This window comes from Apteryx mantelli, chromosome 9 (genome assembly GCF_036417845.1).
Source record: "Apteryx mantelli isolate bAptMan1 chromosome 9, bAptMan1.hap1, whole genome shotgun sequence".
NCBI lineage: Eukaryota > Metazoa > Chordata > Aves > Apterygiformes > Apterygidae > Apteryx > Apteryx mantelli.
In genome coordinates this window covers 5,427,772-5,449,269 of record NC_089986.1, presented here as the reverse complement: position 1 = coordinate 5,449,269, position 21,498 = coordinate 5,427,772, and the positions used below count along the sequence as shown (strand labels likewise).

At 38.9% G+C, this 21,498-nt stretch overlaps 1 protein-coding gene across 2 annotated transcripts in view; it reads left to right on the top strand.

Moving 5' to 3' along the window:
- GOLIM4 (golgi integral membrane protein 4) overlaps nt 1–14,895 on the top strand; it is a 31,937-nt gene extending 17,042 nt beyond the window's left edge. Inside the window, exons 6-16 of one of the 2 annotated variants that reach the window (XM_067301586.1) lie at nt 838–920; nt 1,537–1,620; nt 3,722–3,889; nt 4,669–5,001; nt 6,076–6,314; nt 7,581–7,660; nt 8,155–8,267; nt 9,446–9,613; nt 10,350–10,418; nt 12,532–12,612; nt 12,952–14,895. In XM_067301586.1, coding sequence (XP_067157687.1) covers nt 838–920; nt 1,537–1,620; nt 3,722–3,889; nt 4,669–5,001; nt 6,076–6,314; nt 7,581–7,660; nt 8,155–8,267; nt 9,446–9,613; nt 10,350–10,418; nt 12,532–12,612; nt 12,952–13,110 — 1,577 coding nt within the window. In that variant the 3' untranslated portion in view covers nt 13,111–14,895. The remainder of the gene's footprint in view (nt 1–837; nt 921–1,536; nt 1,621–3,721; nt 3,890–4,668; nt 5,002–6,075; nt 6,315–7,580; nt 7,661–8,154; nt 8,268–9,445; nt 9,614–10,349; nt 10,419–12,531; nt 12,613–12,951) is intronic. The other variant, XM_067301587.1, reaches the window with a different exon arrangement.
- The last annotated feature ends 6,603 nt before the right edge of the window (nt 14,896–21,498 follow it).

Sequence of the window (21,498 nt, the reverse complement as noted above, 5' to 3'; positions counted from 1 at the left end):
TTTCCTCTTAGCATCTAATTTCCTTTTAAAGAGATTCTTTTACAGTATACAGAACTTTTAAATCCTAGTTATACAATTGCATAGAACAAAAGGATGAGGCTTTACCCATCTGGAGCCTTTTGTCACTTTCTGCCCTGTGTCCCCAACGCGCTGTTAATTTTGGAGCTGTCTGCAGATCTGTAGCACTGTATTTTGCAGGCAGAGGCTGTGTTTGTTCTGCCTTGGCACCGCACCAGCGCAGTCGCACAGCTAGCTCTGGGACTGAGCCGGATTGCAGCCTACCAGCCTGGAGCGTGGGCAGAGCTTGCTTGCGTCTGCCTGCGATATTCCACTTCAACGTAATGTAAGAGGTGGGAAGAGAAGCCCCTCTCTCCGGGCCCAGAATGTAAAGCTTTTTAAGCAAGCTGGCCATCTGGGCACTGCGTCTACGAGATTTGCTTTGTCCTACAGGACAGAATTCTCACCCGCCAGATGCAATGCGGGGGAAGAGAAAGGGTGGCTTCCTCTCTGCATTTTAAAGTTTCAGATTACCATAATGAATTTTGCCATCTGCAGTCCCCAGCATGAGCAATAACACGCAATTCCAGTTGCAGACTGGGTGCACCAAGCTAAAAACTTAACTGAATTTCAGAGTCTTCTCCTTGCAAATGTAAAGCTCTTTACGGAGTGGGTGAGAGATGTAATGTAAACAAACTCTGCAATTGCTCTGATCTGTTTTGACGATAGCAATTGTGTAGTATCTTATGCAGCTGATATTATAATCTTAGTTGTGGTGCTTTATCTAGTGTTAACAATCTGACTGAGGTTCAGCTTCTGTATGTCGTTTCTTTTAAACAGAATCCCTGTATAATTTACGAGAGGAGAACAGACAGTTGAGAAAAGCTCACCAAGACATTCATACTCAGCTACAAGATGTCAAGGTAGGCTTTGCTTTGAAGAAGTAGGGCAATTTTTTTTTTCCTGGTGGTCTTAAAAAGTTCAAGTTTTAACAAGCTGGAAATGGGCTATGACAAAAACTTGCATTTTCTCTGTTGCAGCAAAAGAGGGGAATAAGGCTTAACTGGATTTCCTGTCTTTTGCCACTTGCATTCTAGTTAATTTTCCTCCTCTTCCCCCTCCCCCCCCCCCCCAAAAAAAAAGTCTAAATCAGAGGAGAAGCATTTACTATATGAATTGGAAAATAGACTTTGCAAGTTTAAAAAGAAAGGTTAAAACGAAGTTTGTCAAAATGAATGGTTTCTGTCTCTATCGTTTTAAACATTTATCAACACCTACTCATCTACTCTACAACTTCAAACTTTTAGGTATACAAATTCTGGCCTTTTAAATCTTGTTTGCTTGCATTGCTCGCTTTCTCTGATTTGCATTTAGTATGTATTCCATGTTGAATATCTAAGAGCTGTAACTCCAACTCAGAATTTTCTCTTTTGAGATAAATGGAATTATATCTTCAAAGTTTAAAAACCCCACAGGCTACTGAATTTGCCTTTAGAATGAACTTAATGTGAAACATATAATGTTCTTCTTTTTGTATAGCAACAGCATAAGAATTTACTCTCCCAACACAACCAGCTTGTAGTGACATTGGAAGACCACAAGAGTGCACTAGCTGCTGCGCAGGTCAGAAAGGAAAGCAGCTTGCATTAGCTCTAACCTTCCTAAAACTTGTTTCTCTTAGCTCAGCTGACTAGTGTTATGCATGTAGCCTTTCGCATGGGAATTTGCAGTTAGCACCATGCTGCACACTCCAGAAAAATGCATGAGTTAAAGGGCTGCTCTTAAAAAGAAGCAGCAGCAAATTATAGGGCTGTCAGAAAATAAAAAGCTCTAATATAGGCCAAAGTGTGCATGTATTACTGATAAGAGCAGTATCTCTCCCTCCGTGAGAGATGCGGAATGCCTCTCTTTTTCTGTCTTCTCTGCTAGAACTTCCATTAGTTTAATGTCCCCACTCTGATACTCAGATCACTTGGACCTGAACAATGTATATCATAAAGTCTCATTTTGTGTATGACTAGACTGTTTATAAAGCTATACACATCAGTGCAACAGAGGCAGAGTATGTATGGAGGAAAGTAAACACGAGGTGAAACTCAAATTAGCTAAAAAGGGGCAGCAACATTACCTTTCTTAAATGTTGTTTTGAAATGAACTATATATGAAGCTTGAACTTTGCGAGGCCGTTGTAGATTTGGCCAGCTGTACTGATACAAGCTGTAGGCCACAGGGAACCCAAGATCAAGACTAATGTTGGAGCAGAGAAAGACTGTCGGTGAGAGGACAGAGGAAAAGCAACAAGGCAGTGTCAGGTGGTTTTTATTCCCAACTCACTTTTTCATTCAAGTGTTTTCAAGGTCCACAAAATCACAAGCAGCATTAAAAGGATTGGATCTTTTTCTCAAGTTCAGCTTGTTGTCTTTCCCTCTGGAAAGAAAAGTGTAATTATTTTGCATTCTGCTTTGCTTTTAGGCCTGTCTGTTTTAATGGATGCCATAGTCTTTTGAAGATGCTTCGAGGTGCGTCTGTCTTCGGCGCTATCATGCATTGCATCATGTCAATCTGTAGCACCGTGGATATTGTTTTGTATGAGTATTTTGCATTGTACATCAATGCATCATGCCTGTCTGCTGTACTATTGATTGCTATGATACTACATAACATACACAAAATGACCTACACAGTCACTGTGAACTTTAGCCAATTTTTAACTTGAATTAAAAAAAGTGTATGCGTGTGCATGCACACACACACATATATTTTATATACAGAAAAATAATATTTATGGGAAATGCACCTCTCTGACTTCAAAATGGGTAGTAAATCATTGCTTTTCCCTGCTGTATGACGTTGGGTTGTTTTTTCTTTTCTCCCCTGCCCCTACCGGAGTCGCAGCGAACCCCTTCCATGGGGCTCCACCTTCTGTATGTGGTCAGCTGAGCAGCTTTCGTAAACCTTGTCTGCTTCAAAAGTTTACTTTGAGATAATTAATCTTTCTTGCCCACTGTATAGACAGCGACTTGCAAATGTGTAGCAGCCAGTCTTGCTCCTCACACTGCTCACTAAAGCTTGTTGAAAATATTCTGATCTTGTACAGGGTTAAACAGCAAATCAAATTACAACATCCTGTTGTTGCATTTTAGGAAGACTTAAGAAATTCAGCTTTCCTCTTTTTTCCTGCTCTTCACTGAAGGTGTTCTATGACTTTCTTTCCCTCAGTTCTTGACTATTGTCTTCTGTAACATCTGTCTAAATGTTGAGGATTTGGCATTTTCATGACATGTTATTATAGGTATATATACTTTAAAATTTGACTGCTGTTTCTAAAAACTGCTTTTTTTTCTTCCCCCTGCCGATAAAGGAGATAGCTGTGGTGCTCTCAGTTTCCTTCACTTTAAAATCTACAAAGAAAAAAGAATAATCCCCTTTTGACAATTGTCCTGCCGACATGAAAATAACAAATCTTCATCTTTGTCTCTTGGGTTTTTTTCCAATATACTTTGTATGCATGTGCACTTTGGCTGAAAAGACTGTGATGAATCGATGTTATCTAGTGCATGGAAACAACCAGTCTTAAAACCTCACATCTCTTCTCCACCTTGGTGTTTGTTCTGAATATCAAGCATTTCTGGTATCTGTTTTGGCAGCAAGTTCACTCTGTGGTGACTACATTTGATTAGGAAGATTATTTGGATACAATATAACTAATACGTGTTGACTTTAGTCCCAGGTGGAAGAATACAAACAGTTGAAGGACACACTCAACAAAATGCCAAGTTTCCAACAACCTGAGAAGCTGGAAAAACCACACAGTCAACCAGAGGAGCCAGCACCTTCTCCCCACAATGACCTCCCAGTACACCACGAAGCTGTGGCTGAAGAGCATAAGGAGGTATAAAGTACTGACTGGCTACTGAAGCCATAAGAAACCGTTCTCATTCAGCACAATACTAGATACACACTTAATTCCCATTAGAAGCATGTGCATAATTGTACGCCTTTATCAGTTCTCAAGTAAAGTAGTGAGGAACAGTTTACTATTACTGAGTAGTATAAAAATGTTAATGATGGCTGTAAATGCCCTTCAGACTGATTTTTAGCAACTTCTTAAAACAGCTTACCCAAATCTTAAACTTCTGAATGATATACAGTCTTTAAAATTTCAGGTATCCTATACTATACAGGAAAGCTCAAATAAGATGTGAATAAACTCTCTTTTCACTTGTTTTATAAAGTTTCAGTGGCATTCTTAATATGCCAGTTTTAAATATGTTAACTTTATCTGATGCACAAAAGGAAAAAATACCATGTGTGAAGTCTAGAGGTTACAGTGTCAGTTGTACTTCTGTTTTACAGAAATTCTTAGCCAATAAAACCTGCAGTAAATATACAGCATTCCTTGTAGATAGAGTTGTAATAGTTCCACTTCAGATAAAGAGGCTTAGATTACTTTATGATTCTATTGCGCGACATGTTGCTTATTGTACAGGGCCAAGAGCCAGATACTGATATTTCTTGGCAAGAAGGATATCTTGTTCCAAAGCAGGCATTTGGCTTTCCTTGCAGTGGTAAAATTGTACTCAGCTGGAATAAAGGTATCTGTATTTGGTCCTTAGCTCTCTTAAAAACATGGAATCTGTAATATTTTTTGATCTTGTATATGTTTTGCAGAATGAGAAGCCAAAAGGGAGAGAAGAAATAAATAGCCAGGAGAAAGAAGATAGAGCTGAGCGTTTTCATCTGAGGAAAGGGGTTAATGAGGGCCAGCATGCCAAAGAACTAAATATTCAGGAGCAACAAGAAGCAGGAGAGGATGATGAGCAACATGTTGATCAAGTTGAAGAGGAACGTAAAAAAGAACTTGAAGAGGAAGAAATGGAGCAGGCGGGTCAGCCTGAGCACTTAGAGGAGGAACAGGATCAAGTACCGGAAGAACATGAGTGGAAAAAACAGGAACAGAAAGAAGAAGAAACCAACATGTTGGGTGAACATTTCCATTCAGAGGTATGGAGCAACTAATTGATTACATCTGTTGTTTACAGGGAGGCACCTCAACCACTGCTGGCCCTGTCTTGTATTCACCTATTTTTACATAAAATTAGTGTCATGTTTACAGAAAGCTTGGGATTCAAAGTACAACACTTAGATGCATAGGACTCAGGCTAAACTTTAGCCCATGGTTATTAGAGTGCTTGCCAAATGGAGCTATTTAAGAAACATTAATTCTGCTGATAAAAAGCAACAGATGGGAAAAAGAGCAGCCAGGCTGAATCCCACCTCCTACTTGAAATTTGAGGTCTGTGGTAGCTGATGGGAAGAAGATAGCTGATGAGAATTGGACTTGTGTTCAGCACTTCCATGGAGAGCTGTCCTGCCTTGTTAATTTGATGCACCCCAGCAAATTGTTGAATGTTTCCCATTCAAATATACCTACCTTCTGTAACACCTTTCCATCCAAGTGTTCACTGTCATTTGACAGGGAATTCTAACTGCAAAACAAATATCTCTAGAAGAACCAGGGGAAATCAGCAAAGGCAAGTCTTGCTTTATGCTGCTCTAAACACAACCAGCGATTTACATTCTAGATTGGATTGCCAGTGGAAAATATATTTTACTGGCCTCACCTTAGGTCTTTTGAACACTCACTTTCCTAGCAGAATAACCATATAATTCCAGTGTGATGAGAAGCCGTTGTTCAAGAAATGCACTATAACAGCAGGGACAGGTTAAGCTGTGATACAGGAGCTATAGGTTAAGTATTACTGGCTGTAAAGAATGTACAGTCCCTCACTTAAAGCTCAAAGCAGGCCCTACTGAAATGGCCAGTTAAATCAATGGAAGCATATTTGGTGTCTAATTGACCATCCAAACATCAAAACTTCAGAAGGCTGTGTTCAGAAAATTCACTTAAGTTTCCTCCTTGCTTAAAGTTAAAATACCTTTGCCTGTAAGTTTTCCCTATTGCATCTAGTGTCTACATAATTTTCCCTCTAATTTTTGGTATCACCGGTTTGTGCATGCTTGTTTCTGGTCATTGAAACTTAGATTAATTTATGACTAAACACATTTCTTTGACAGGCAACTTTAACAAAAGCTGTAACAAAAAGACACAAGCCAGCTTATGAACAACAGCTGGAGCAGCAACATCTTGCAGCCCAAAGAGCAGAAGAAGCTAATCGGCTAAGAGAACATCAGGAATTGCTGCACCAACAAAGACTGCGAGGACAGCTATTACGGCAGCAGCAGCTTCAAGAAAAAGAGCTTGAGCTGCAGAAACGGGCAGAACAAGGAGAAAAACTCTATAAAAAACAGCTAAGGTTAACTTCTCTTAAATGAGTCTGTTGTGGTCTATGCACTGGGTTTCCTGGTTCCATCATACCACTAGTGAAAAGAGGGTAGTTTAATGCTGTAAACATAGACTACCCAGAAACTAAAGTCAAAGTGCCTCATCTCCTCCTTTCCAAAGATAAATCTGACTTTCTATTTTAAGCTTTTTCCTTCTCTTCTTGCTTTTCTACGGAAGCCTCTGAAGTCCAGAGTAATGATAAGAGTGCACACTGCTATGCACACCTCGGGAGAGGTCAGGAGCTCCTAGCCTCCTTGACCAGAACGTTCCTTGTCTTACAGCTTGCTTTCAATTGGCAATTGCTCTCCACTAAGCAGCAACTATGATCCTGTAGTACTGATGAGTTCTAGTATTAGAACTTTGCATTAGAATCTTTGCATTAGATCCTTAGGCTAAAGTTTCTCATAAATGAGACACTATTTTTAAGTAATTGCTTGAGGACTTTGTGGACAAGAGTGACCGGTATTACTTGCATTGTAGAGACAACAGCATGACTTCAGGAAAAAAAAACACCCTGTTAGTGTCATAAAGTTGCTGTGAATGCAATTATATTCATAATATTGTAGCTTCCGTGTGCCTCTTGCCCTCCCTGTAATACTCCCTTATGCTTTTGCTTAGTTTAAAGTTGTCGGTGACAATTTCACTTTTTTGGAAGCTTAAGCCTCCTGAATGTTCTTTTCTGAAATATTAGTAGAGAATGATTAACATGACCCATCTTTTGAAAAGTGTTTTGGTACCAGAGAGCTTTTTATAAACTACTACAATCAAAATCTTCAGTCCTTTGAAAATAATCACACAGGTAAACCCCTTTTAGGATCAAAGCTGAAACTGTTCTTTAAGCAAAATAACTGATTAGTGCTGTCTGTCTTTAAGACTCTTTATTTGAAGGTTACTGTATTTTTTTGCTTCAAATTCATAGTATTTGCACTTTGAGTATGAAACGTACTAGCTTGGGAGTTTTGATAATACAAGGCAGGTGTTATCTCCCATTTTGATATATCGAGAAGTACAAGTATAAAGTTAGTACAGCATACTGAACAAGAGTCTTGTTCTACAAAGTGTATTTTCTTTTGGGAAAGTTGATGGGGAGAAAAAAATATTAGGTAATAAATAGAAAGCTAACTTGAAGCCCACTCTGGCAGGAGCTGGGAGAGGGGCAGATATACTAGGGTGATTTGTTTCTTGAAGAAAGAACACTCTGAAACTGAAATGACATATTTGCATTTAACTTTTTCAGCCAACAGGGTCGTTATGATAACATGGACCATGATATTGTACAAGGGGAAGAAGAACAAGGTGTTCAGGAAGAAGAAGGAGGTAAGATAAAATTTGTTACGCCCCTACCATGTTCACAGGTTCCCTCTGCTGCCTTTCGTGCGAGAGTTTAATGTTCATTTCACCTCCAGTTTGGATTCAAGTGAAATACAAACTCTCATTTTAAAACCAGAAGTTCAAATAGTACTGGCTGAGTTGTCAGACTAAAATACAGCTATTGCTGATGATTATACCCACGTTCCTGACAGGAAAACTGTCCAACTGAATAAGCAACTAGTACTGGACTTTGTGGATCTCTATTACATTCCTGGCTCTGCCTATGATTTTGTTTGATCTCTTCAAATTATATAATCAGTCTGTGTTGGTTTCCTACTGGTATAATAATTCTGTTAGCATTGTCTTTTTAGGTAAGCTCTTTAGGGAAGAGCTGCCTACTGCTAAAAACATGTACAGAAGCTGGTATATACAAGACCCTTTCTTGAAAGGACTAACTAGAAACTGCTGTAAAACAAATAGTAATAATAAAAATTTGTCAGCTTATGAACATGACAACCAGCACCAGGATGAAGGTGAAGATGATGATCAAAATAATGCAAATGAACAGCAAGAACCAGAACATCAAGTAGAAAATCAGCAGGCTGATGAATCGGTGAGTATGCATTAAGATGCTATGGATTGCAGTTGCTACTGAAGTTAAAACCCAGAAGTCTAACATAATTACATGTTACAAAAATAAGGTGAATCAGGGGTCTGCTAGGAAGACAAGTTTAACATCTAGGATCTTGTTGCCCTTATTGGGTTAGGAAGAAATCAAAAGGAGGTTCATTGTTAGAAGCAAGCTGCATTACTGCTTTCCTTGGATCTGTTCTTTGGGTGGAATAAAGGATTTTTGACTTAGCTAGAAACTGAAGAGGGAAACTAGGATTCAAAAAAATAGCACAAGTAATTATTTGGTGGTCAGTCAAAAGTAGTGGTGATAGTGTGTGGGTTTTTTTTTTTTTTTTTTTTTTTTTAATGGTATCGTTAGGAAAGCGGGTAAGAGCCAACTCAATACCAGAGATGCCCACTGAAATCATCTGGAAGCTTTCCACAGGCATCAGTGGTCACTAGATCAAAACTTAGTCAGTTTAGAAGAAGTGTTAGTTCCTTAAAGAAAAAAATACTTCAGCACTGAACACAGAGTTGTGATATGGATTGCTCAGAGATCTGGATGATGGATATTCAGATCTATACTTTCCTCATCTTATTTGGTGTCATGGAACATGAAAAATACTGTGTCTACTAAGGCAGGTGTGGTGGGGGTGCTTGGGGGATTTTGGTTTGGGGGTTTTGGGGGGGTTTTGTTTTTTTTCTTTTTTCCTTTTCAAATTAAGTTGAATAGTGATTATTTTTAAGGGGCTTTTTCCTGCATGATATACATGCAGAAGTCATCAATATTGGAGGATGGACTGGCACTGAAAGATCTTGTCAGCTCTTTTGAGCTATGTGCATTAACTTTTTTTTTTAACTGGTCTTATAAGGCACTGTCACTTCTTGGATAGTCAGTAAGCAAAAGGAGTTCAACATCCTATGTGAAGTTGACTTTGACTTTTCAGTAGACAGATGTTCATATTAAAGTTCTGTGTTCAGTGCTGAAGTACTTCTTTCAGGATCTAATACTTCTGTACTGACTGGGTTTAGATCTTGTGACCAGTGATGCCTGTAGAGAGGTTTCAGTGGATATTGAGTTGGCCCTAACATAGCTCGTGCTAGGGTAGCTTTCAAGTGAAATGGAATCGAACTGTGAGATAAAAATGTGCATTTAACACTCACTCCTGAAAATTGCAGAAGGCAGCAATGGAAGATGTGAACCCTGCTGATGACCCTAACAATCAGGGAGAAGATGAATTTGAGGAAGCTGAGCAAGAGAGAGAGGAAAATCTACCCGATGAAAATGAAAAGCACAAAGAAAACAGTCAGAAGCAGGGACATCCGGGAATGGAGGAGCACCTAGTGGTCAGTAAAGTGAAAGAAAACATCCGTAGGTGCTCTTTAAGGAAAGTGTAGCACATCTTGATGTGAGAACACCAAACTCTTATTTTAAAGGCCTCTTTTTAAACCATATGAGACATGCGCCATTAAAAGTACAGAATTATTCCCTGTGATACACTACTGTGTCTTAATCATTGACTCTGCTCAGCAAGGTTCTGTAGTCTCATACTTTGGGGTCCCCGTATTTGCCTTCACGCAACCTCATACAAGGACACTTGTTCATTACAAACCTCCTCTCTTTGCTCAGATCCCATCTATACTGTTCCCATGCTATTAACACTCACTCAACTGCAGACAGTGGTGTCACTTCCCTTCTAATGGCATTCCAGCAAATTCTGCACACTTGAGTTGCATTTAAACTGTAAACTCCTCTAGGCAGAGATAATCTGTATTTTTATGGCATTGGTCTTTAATGGCATGAATATTTCATTGTCTTCCTGCTTAGTATGAAAATCTTGCTTTATTCTGTGAAATGCTTTTATTATAATCATTCTGCTTCTTTTTTTTTAACTTAAAGCAGTTCTAAATTGTGTAGCCAGGCTAACATTAATGCTAATGAACACACTATAATTTCGTAGGCTATTATTGCTACTTTACCTTGGCATAGCTTTTAGTTCCAGAACACATAGCTTTAACTGACAGTGTTATAAAATCAATAGGCAAGCATACAGAACTAAATTTTCACATAAACTCTCTGCAGATGGCAGGAAATCCTGACCAGCAAGAAGATAATATGGATGAGCAGTACCAGGAAGAGGGAGAAGAAGAGGTAAGAAAATGGGCATAAGGCATATGTGGACCCAGGTAACATAACAGATCTCCATTAACTTTCAATGTTGGTCTCTTTTATAACTGCAAAATGAACCCAAATTACTCTGTCAACAGTAATTTCTGACTTTATGAAACCTAGGAAGCTTTCGCCACTACTCTGCTGTCCATTGATATAATGTTAATTACACTTTCTAGTGCTACTCGTGCTTGTATGGTGCGATCCATTCATCTTCTGTGTAACTGACTATTAATTGTGCAGTAATTGAAAAGATTAAGCCATTCACAACTCAAGAAAAAAAAACTCTGAAAACCTCAAGCCCTCTGAAAGTCACTGGAAACCTCATTAACTTTGCATCTCTAATCACACACTGCTCTTCTGGGCAAGCTGCTTTCTTGGTCAATTACTTACTCTTTAGCTCTGACTTTGATTTATCTGTGCTCCTTCTAAGCAATCCAAGTTATTTAAGTCCTTACTATTCATGGAATCAAATAGTTGGGAAGCTGTTGGCATACTGCTTTGAACTGAAGGAAGAAGGAGGGGAGAGAGATTTCTTCCTTCGTACGTTGAATGGCATGCTAATCATGCGTGCACTAGCATATGCTGCTCTGCAGTTCTTCAATACATACCTAATCAATTGCTGTTTCCTACTTCATACATAATGATTTACAAAAAGCCATAGAAATGGCTGTTCATTACTGAGTTATGATGAACACTTTGTCAAGATTAGCTGGTGTACTTAGAATTCACCAGTTCAAAATACAGTTATTTAAATCAAACCAGGTCATTAGAAACTAGGAATAGTTTGCCTTTGGCAGGTACCCTTTGGCTTATAGGAAATAATTTGATGTGCATTTCATAAAGGATTACAACCAGTATTCTAACTGGAAATACTAAGAATGGGCAGTGATTGAATGAGCAATCAAGAATGAGTTAATTTGTTATAATTAGGAATAGTTTCTTCAGTAGGCCACAATACTATACATTGCTATTGTTCAGATCTTTCTATATATGCCTCAAAGTGATCCAGGTTTGATAGCTGCTGTTCTGCTGGGAGCAATACTGAACCCCTAACACCCCTCTCACAAGCAGCTTTCCTTCCTGTTGGAAGCAATTGCTAAATACACTTTCCTGCTACTGACGGAGGTTAATACGGAAAGAGAGAGAATTTAGCTTTTGCTGCTGCTGTTGAGGAGAATGTGATAGCAGCTGGTACGGGGAGGGATTCCTGTCAAAAGTAGCAATCACATCCTCACCATCTGTCACACTGTGGCAGGCGTAGGTGGCAGCATAGCAAATGCTTCCCAACCAGATGAAATGGCTGTCTTCCATGGGGACAAACATAAGGCTTCACGGAAGCATCTTACCCAACTTGCAGGACACCATTTGGGCTATATGTCCAGCATTCACCAACGGAAAATCAAGTTTACTTCTACAAAGCATGCTTCATTCAACTTTGCACCTAAAAATAAAGGGACACTGAAGTGAAGGAAAGGGCTGTTAGGAAAGAAAAGTTTTGGTCTTGACCTATCACATCGAGAAAATAGATCTAGTGTGGATTGCTGTCATCAAGGAGAAGGTTGGAAGAGATTACTCTTCACTCCCCATCCCCACTTGCTCTTCTGTGATTTTTCCAGGATCAGTTGGCAAGATCAGTCATCTGCTGGAAAAATATGGAGGAAGTTACAAATAAATACCTGTATCACATATCCAAACTGAACCATAGTTCTGGGAGTCCACAGTGGGGTGGAAGTGACAGTAATGACTCTGCTGTGTTATGACAATGTCATTATAAAGGACAAGGAGAAAATAATGTTGTATGTCTAAAGTTACAAAATGAAACAGAAATCTAAATGTGTTAGCTGCTGCTGAGAGAGTTTGTGAAAATTGTAGTTAAAAATTAAATCAGCTCTCAGAGGAAGTGAATTTCCTGGGGTGGTTTTTTTTGCTTGTTTGTTTTCTTTCCCCCTCCACCTTTAACCTCTCCATGCCCTCTCCATCTATTTGCTTGAATCTTCATTTTGTGAAAGTATAGCTGTGAAAATGTGCACGTTTTTGCCCCAGGCTACTTTTTAAAGAAAAGTAAAATGTGCAGAACATCTCTACTTTGTAGATCCAGGAAGATTTGACTGAAGAGAAGAAGAGAGAACTGGAACGCAATGCGGAAGAGCCATATGGTGAAAACGACGAAAATGTAAGTACTGTGTAAACCCACAAACTTAATGACATGACAACACTTAAGACTTAGCACAGCTGTGATCCTGTCACAGTGACATTACATAATGATTGCTGTAGCTTGCTTTTGATCATAGGTCTTAAAACTTCGAACTCCCCATTCCCTTTTGTTCATGCCTCCACCCCCACATTGATTCAGGCTTCCTAAAGGCTGAAAAGTCTCTAACATCTGGAAGGCTTTTCCTGTTTTTCTCCATCAGCTCTAAGAACAGTCACTTATCCTTTTCTTTAACCTCATCTCATCACCACAAAATTAAGAAAACTGTCAGTTGCACTGAATCTCACTTTTTTTTATCAGGCTGATGAAAAAAATAATGGGGGGGCAGATCAAGAGCAAGAATTGCAAGAAGAGAACAACCACAAAGAACTTCGTGAAGACAATTATGAGGAAGAAGAGGAGGAAGAGGATGAAGGTGGAGCTATTGCGGCAAAAACTCGTAGACGAGGGGAGATGTAGTCATCTTCTCTTTTATGGGTCAAATACAGCAGACACATTCCTGGTCTAAACGAACTCTTTTAGGCTATCTAATTCCAAAAAAAGTTTGCCTTTTACACTTTTTACTTTTCTATTAGATGCTCTCATACATTTATATGAATACAATATTTTGATACTCTAGATTAGCGTTTCTTTTATATTAAAACTGTACATGAACAGACATCATATAGGTCTCGCGTTTCATAATTCTGGGAGTGTTTTAAAAGGCCATTTTGGAAAACACTTTCACATTGTCCAAGTCTGACGAAGCAATGTTTGGTCTAACTTCAGATACATTTAGCATCTGAAGGAAGGTATCTAGTGCCTAAACCCAGTCAACATTAGTCACTCGGGGTCTCATTGCCTTCCTTGATACTGCTTGCATGACTAATGGCTGGCCACACTACCTGTCCGAGGCACAGTCTGCAGTGTTTATATAGGCTTATCATTAGGCCCGCAGGTAGTTTCATTAGTTATAATCTCATGAGATTACTTAAATGCTTGAAGATAAGCACATGCCCAGGTATTTCCAGGACCAGGCCTTCATTTTATAGTTGGAGACCAGTTATAAAATATGCAAGTTTTGCAAGCTTTCAAAATGCAGCCAGCTTAACAGCTGTTAATTTCAGCAGCTGTTTATATACAGTTAAATTATGCATTTATTTTAATGAGCATACCTAGGTACTTCAATTACACGCACTACATAGCAGATAATGTAAATGATTGTATGCTGAGATGATGTGAGCTAGAAAGCAATTTAGACTTGAAGTTCCATTATGCCAAATCTAAACACTACAGCTGTCCCATGAATGAAGACTTACAGGAGGAACAACTTGGTCATCCTAGTTAATATATAAAATATTTGCCCAGACAAGAGTAATTAGTAATCACCTTAGTGACATGTTTTCTGGAGAAGGTTAAGGTGTTTTAAGTGAGTTGACATGATTTGGTGCAGGACATCTTGTACTAAGGCCTTCAGACTTGTAAATAAATAGGAGAAGGTAATCTGGAAGGATTTCTATGATGTCCTCTATTGTGCTTAATGCTGAAAATCAGACTAGAGACAAATTCCCACACAACTTTCTGAACAGCAAGCATCTCTACCACTGCATGCCTACATGTAAAGGGGTAAAAAAAAAAACCACCAAAAAACAGGCCTTTGGTAGGCTTCAATGAACATATTCACAGTGCATGAATATATACTATATTTGTATTGGTACAGACCCTAGCTATTTAATATATGTTAAAAGGAGAATGGGAATCTGGATTTCCTAGGCTATGCCCCATTGCTGGAAATGAGGCACACACTAGCTCCCCATGAAAGTGTTTGTTAATATATAAAAGGGGAGGGTTTGGGGATTTTTTCCCTTTTTTAATAATGGTGCATAACAATATTTTTAGTTTAACTTTTTATATGAATGTAATTTAATTTTTTTTTTTTTACTAACTCAGTTATATTATGTTTTATAGTTGGTTTTCATTCTCTGCAGTTTTCTTGAATGTCCCAAACAGTGCTTATGTTTCATAGGAATATTGTTGTCAGCAAGTATTTTGGGTTTTCAAGTTACCATAAATCAGATTTACCTTATGTATAAAAAAAAAAAAGTTTACATGATACTGTAAAATGTATAATATGTACATAATCTTCAGAATACAGTTATTTTGGTAAATCAGCCTGTATTTTTAATGTCACTGTTGTGGTATTTAATTATTTGAGGCATAATAACTTGACTGCAGTCAATAAACTAGAATATAGTTACTATCTTTCATGAGTGTGACAGTTTGTTATACTTCTCCTAATAGTGCATTCATACTTTATTTTCATATGTTTGTACAGCAGAGGCTGCTAGAGAAAGCAAAGGAACTAATAGTCATGGTGGGATTTTCAGTGAAGCGGAGCAGAGTTCTGGCCAACATTTACGATACGGGCTGCTTTAGCATTCTGTAGATACATGGTCTTTAAATCATTCTAGCAACTGGTGTCCTTTTCCATCTGCAGCAATAACGTCTTCTCCTTTCGTGTGAAATGTGGATCTTACCCTTTGCATCAGATATGAAAAAGGAGGGAGAGAGGCCCAGGCCCTTTACCACGCAGGCTTCTCCCACCCACAAGACCAGTTATCTTCTGCTCTGCCCATCCCCATGGTGCAGGAAGCCATTCATACCTTCCGTATGGTGCCCGATCAAGTGAGGTGCAGGGCCTTTCCTCTTCCTGTACCACTTGCGTTACCCATAGCAGAGGGAGAAGGCTGTAACAGTGAAGATACAGTTACGAACACTAAACTAGATGGCATACAGGAGTACAAAGGGCTTGGTGTCTTCTCCAAGTAAGTCTTACACCTATGAAGAATAACATATTTCAAGCATTTATATTAATGTGTACAGCTTTACCAGTTATAGACTGTAGTATAGGGCGGCCCCATCACTGATGGAGACGTGGAGAACAGTTCTGCAGAACTTCTAGGGCTGGTAAGTAGAATTTTGAGCAGGAAAAGTCACTTCCAAAGCCACCTGCAGATACAAACTATCTACAAAGCCTGTACCAGCATAGCATCTTCACAGCAAAATATGCCACTTCTCCCAGGTCATGAAAGCAATTGCTTAAGCAATTTGTTGACTACAGACAAACAGGTACTCACAAGTTCTGCTGGATTGCCAGCCTTGCCATTCCCAATGCCTTTGGGCATAGAGTGTGTTTATTAAGCATCTATGACTAGATCCTTTTATTTATTGTCAAGCTGTGGGGCTTTGCTTGGACAACTTGTGGCCCCAGCAGAAGTCTAGAGAGGCCCGACACTGCCCAGCATCAGCAGGAACAGGATAAGGGCTCCTATTATCACTTGCATGAGCCAGTATTCACAGCTGATGCAATATTTACTTCAGCAAGCATAACAAGTTCACATCTAATGTGAACGGGCCAAGAAAGTCTTAATGAAAGCCTATTCTGTACTTTATCAAGGACCTATTCACTTCAGAAAAGAGTTACTTCACTGAAGATCAACTTTCTGAGTAAGATTTAAGTCTTTGCTGACAATAGCAGTGTGTAATCTCTGTAATGTGCCACAGCTACCGCATTAGCAACTACTGATGGTGTTTTCTCGCGACTTCCTGGCCAACCCATGCAGCCAGCTCCTTCAAAGCTCAGGATCAGAACGTGATTTTTTTTTTAAAAGACACAGCTTGGACTTGGAGCAGAAATCATGAGAGAAGTCCTACTGTCTTTGGGAGTAAATACATAAATCAGAGGTTAATCAAGAAGATCATAATAGCATAATCCAGCCATAAAATATATGAAACAGTAACTCTCAGGGGAAAAAGTAACACTCCGTGGAATTCATTCTGTAGGTCAGGAAATCCTCCAGTGGCTCAAAGAGAATATTATGGCTCCACAACTCACCCTCAGTAAAATGATAGCTCCTTGCCACATCACCTTTAACAGCCCTGTGCACATCTGGGTGTTAGAAACTGCAGTCTGAAGGCCACCACCAGCCAGCAGAGAGGTTCTCAACAGTGGTGGGCAAACTACACATTCTGTATCCAGATTTTGTCCAAATATAGTAAATGCCTGAATGCCACCTGAAGGTTTGATCCAGCCCAAGCTGAAGAATGAGCCAGACATCTCTACTTTAAAGCAAATGTTTTAGAAAATCACTGTGATTAGAAATGATGATACCTGATTCTTAAAGATACACTTGTCATTGAAGTAGAGGCTAGTTTCTGACAAGTTTTAACCACTTTTGCTGCAGGTTTTCATGACACAGGAGCAGTCATTGCTAAAAATGCCCTTTGCTTGGTTTTTCAAGTCTAAGCATGTAAAATGTGTTTACTGTGTGAATAGTACTTCTTACTCTGCTACAAGCAGAAAATATATTTATATTATTACAGCCAAAATATTTGCAGGGTGAAGGGAATAAGATATCCAAAGGAGTGTATCCAGAGCAAGATAAAAAGTTCTATTCAGTACACCTGACACATTACTGGACTTCACACAGGTTTCCTCTCCTTTCCCCAATTCTTATTTTAATAGTTCTTGATGATTCAAATGCAAAATTGTTCATTATTTTCTCATCATCATCACTTATAAAGGGAATAAAAAATAAATGACTTTTTCATATCTATTAAGAAAGTATATTTTTACACTTTTATTAGAACTTCAGCATATTAAAGAGAGTTATCATCAGCTCTATTATATTCAGGGATTCAGTTGACAAGATTAGCAATACCTTTGCTTGTTCCCACATGCTGAAAGACACCATAGAAAATTTACATGCATGTTGATATCAGTTACCTGTGATTTCTTGAAAACACAATCATTTCTCTTTAATAAATGTTTTTTTTCCTCAAAGCTTCTTTCATCTGCAGACCTCAAATCATTCTAAAAAAAACTGCTAAACTTTATCTTAGAAACAGAAACAGAGACAAGGCCATGCAAATGATTTGGAAAAGGTTTTCAAGAGGAAACATTGAGCACAGAAGTCAGACTGGGTGCTCAGATCAGCCCTAGAGTCCTGTTGCACCTTCTGATCAAGATCAGCAATATTAAGCTGTATCTATCATCTTCAGCATCTTTTCAAGCGCATAACAAAATTGTTTTTTCAGTGCAAAAAATTTTGCAACAGACTTTTGACCCAGTGCTGATCTCTCACTATCTTATACTTGTAGAACTTGCTTGTATGAGTTCTTGGCCTTCCTTTGCGTGACCTCTGATGTCACCTAGGTCCTATGTGTTTCCTTCGTTCCATATCTACATTTCAACTGCACAAACTAATGCTCTACCAAAACTTCAGAGAAGGTGAAACTATTAAGACATTTTTCTATCATAAGTGCTATGTAGGTCACCAAAGTACGTGATCACAACTTCACAGAATGCCTTGAAGACACTCCTGGTGCCCTCAAAGTCCATCCACAGGAGCAGACTCTCCAATGAACATCCACAACAGAGCTAGCTGGCCAGAATAGCTGCTGTTTTCACAGACCTGCTGTCAGTGACTAATCGACATGATTCATAACATTTTCGTATCCCTACAGACTTTCACATGATGCTCACAAGCAGCTTCGCTGCTTCAAGGTAGGCGGATAAGAGTCTAAAAACACATTAGTGAACATCTGATGCGTGAATTTAAATAGTGTCTAGTGGAAAGATCTCCCTTCTTGTCAGGGATTTTGGTTTATAATACAAATAAGCGACCACAGTTACACTCCTGAAAGAGTTTGTATTCATGTTGAAGCCCACCATTTTACATTTGTCTGCAAGGTGCAGTTAAGAACTTAACTGTGAATTGCGGTAGATAAAATGTTAGCTTTAATGAAAGGTTAAACTTACCAGGGAATTTTATACACTGATGTATGTCAATGGAGCAAAAAAAGTCATAGACGACATTTTGAAAAAGGCAGCATCCTTAATTAATGAAAAAATGATATTGTTAGCAGTTCATCAGAACAAAACAGCCAAAGTTGTGTAAAAATAGGATTATGAAACTAATTCACAGACTACATTATTCTACTGCTGTCAAAGAAAATGGCAAGACCGGCAGTTTCTCCCTGATCTGTAGAAAACACAAGCTCAATCTTCCCTGGCAGGAGCTGCAAAATGCCTTTCTAAAGCAGTAATTATGGTGAATAACCCCAGTCAGTCCTGTGCAAGGTATTCACAGTCGCAGAAGCCCTGACGTACAGGAGATATTGCTAGTCAGACAATCGTCCCACATTACAGGGAGCCAATTTTCAGGTCATTTATTGTGACAGGCCAGAAGTGTGAAGGCCCCTATACGTTATGCTGAGAAATGGTTTATAAACAATGCCCTCAGACCCAAACAAATCCTACAAGGTGCTAGCTTTACTAATAGTTTTATACTGTAATGTCAATGAATAAAATCAATATCTGGGAAGACATACAGGTAATCAGAGTATTCATTTAAAAGTTGGTGCAGAGCACAAATGGGGGGTGGACTATATCCAGAGACACCTCAGCACACATCCAGCATGATCTATTATTAAAAGCAACAGTGGGGCTAATGAAAATTGCTATATTTAAGCCACAGCTAACTAGGGCCTGTGTTAGAAAGCTGACATTAAAGAAACAGTATATTTTTTGTTTTAAAAGATTAAAGAAGTTTGCTATTTCACCATGGGAATAACCAGTATGTGTTAGAAGTGAACTTCTGCAAGTGTCTGTTGCAGCAGACACACTTGAAAGCTTAGAAGTGACCTTATGGTAAGTACTGGACACCACAGTTGTTTAACCAGCCAGGCAGCACAAGCTTAATTCAGCACCAGCCCTAATACTGAGCCCTGCTGAGAACAGGGGCAGATGGAAGGGACCATAGATATGGGGTGGAAGTGAAATAAAAGGAGACATAGCCCAGGGTTACTGTGCTAGAAAAGGTGTTGGGATGGACAACATAAAACGACATGGCACCAGATTTCATTAGCTCTAGTGTCTGTGGAACAATTTGTGTTACCTTGAAATTATACAGATATATATCGAGAGTATGCAAATATTTATATCAAGAAATAGGTTGCTTTGAACTGGGTCTACCCGAAAGTTGGGCAAAAGCCTCCCGTAGCTGAGCTCCAGAGTTCCGAGTTTCCAGCTACCGCCTTCTTCCTACGTTCTGAGTCAGACCTTTATGAGTATCTAAGTCTTATCTGCCTCTTTCGCTCAAGAATGATAATGCTATGTGGCAAAGAAGAGACAACTGCACTCCTTTACACTCTTTAGGCTTCCAAATGCTCCAGAAGATCTTGATATGGCTCCACTTCTTGTTTTACTGACATGTTGGATAGCCATGTTATCAGATTGATTTGCCTGTAAATTAGGGAACATGGTGCAATAAACTAAAAATGCTGAGATGTTTCTGATCTCAAGATCAATATTTTGATGGTTTTTAAATGAAACTTGTGGAAAATAATGCTGTAATTGAAGCATGTCTTTGTAAAAGTGTTATGACTCACAGTGGTAAATGTAAACCTAGTTATTCCTGAAAAGACACTGAGATTTATTTGGGAGGAAGTTTCTTTAACATCAGCATATTGGACAACCCGATATCATTCTGCAAGTTGAAAATAATAGAAAAGTTATTTGGAAAAGAATTTAACATTGGTGTGTTCATATAGAGGTTCCTAAATTGTAACAGTAGATATATCTAGCTCTGCCGTGCTGAAAACCCCAAAATTAAGACTCTGGATTATTTAGTGGTTCTGTTACAAACCAAGGTGACTCAGTGCAAGTATGAGGAAAGAATATGTCATAGCTTCTAGCCTTGCTTCGATTTTCTACATTGATTTTGACTGCAATGTAATTAGTATTTCACAAGGTTATTCTGTTTGGTGATTCCACACTGTCAAGTGTTCTCCTTAGGGCTTGTCTCACAGCAAAGTTAGTTAATGAATGAGGAGTAGCTCATACACTGTAAATTTACAATTTACCTTAATTCTTGCTAAAAGTTCCCCATCCAGACAAATCTTCATGTCATACTGCCTCAGTTAACACAAAAAGCTGTTGGCCTACCACTATTTACCTGCGACAGAGAGCGCTGTTTTCTATCCTTCCTTTGTCTGTTTGTATTTATACTGTTTTAGGGTTCACATCTTTAACAGTTGTTTTTAGGAGGGTTGGTTTTCCTCTTCTTCGTGCAAATCAGCATGGACTGCACTGCTGCTTCAGGTCTTCCCCTTACATGCCGAACTCCTGCATTGAGCTTCAGAGATTTAAACCCTTTGCAGATAATGTCACCAATAGATTGATCTAAACACAAAATTTGGGCTGCACATATCTAATCCACATGTTAATGGTCCATCTGCAATACAGAAATTATCATCAGCATTGTAAGGGGTGAAGGAAAGAAGGGGGTGTTTTCAGCTTATTGGATGGCCGAGGTTTCGCATCTCCCAAATTATTAAAGTTTAAGAAGAAGAAGAGGCTATTCAAAATTCCTCTTTATTTTAGGAAATTACTAAAGATTCATAATTGTTTCAAAGAGCCTTGGCTTTCTAGAAAAGGTCCTTGGTTCTTTTTGGTATGTTACGGATGTGGGCTATTTTGATTCCATGTACAGCACCACAGATGCATGCTTAAAGATCTAGCATGGCTTGACTGTATTTTAAGCATCAGAAATAAAACCACCCTTGCTCTTTTCATATGGCAAACCCATGCCTTGCTCAGTTCACATTGAGCAGAACAGGACTGCCCTGGTGTTCCTATCGCTGAGACAGCAGGGCCGTGCTACAGTCCACAGCTCCCGGTATTTTGGTCTCAACAGAACTTACAATTTCATAAATTGCTAATTCTTTTTGTGATTTAAATTTTCTTTGGCAAAATACACATTCACACAGAACCCAGTCTGCATTATTTGCTCATACTGCATAATA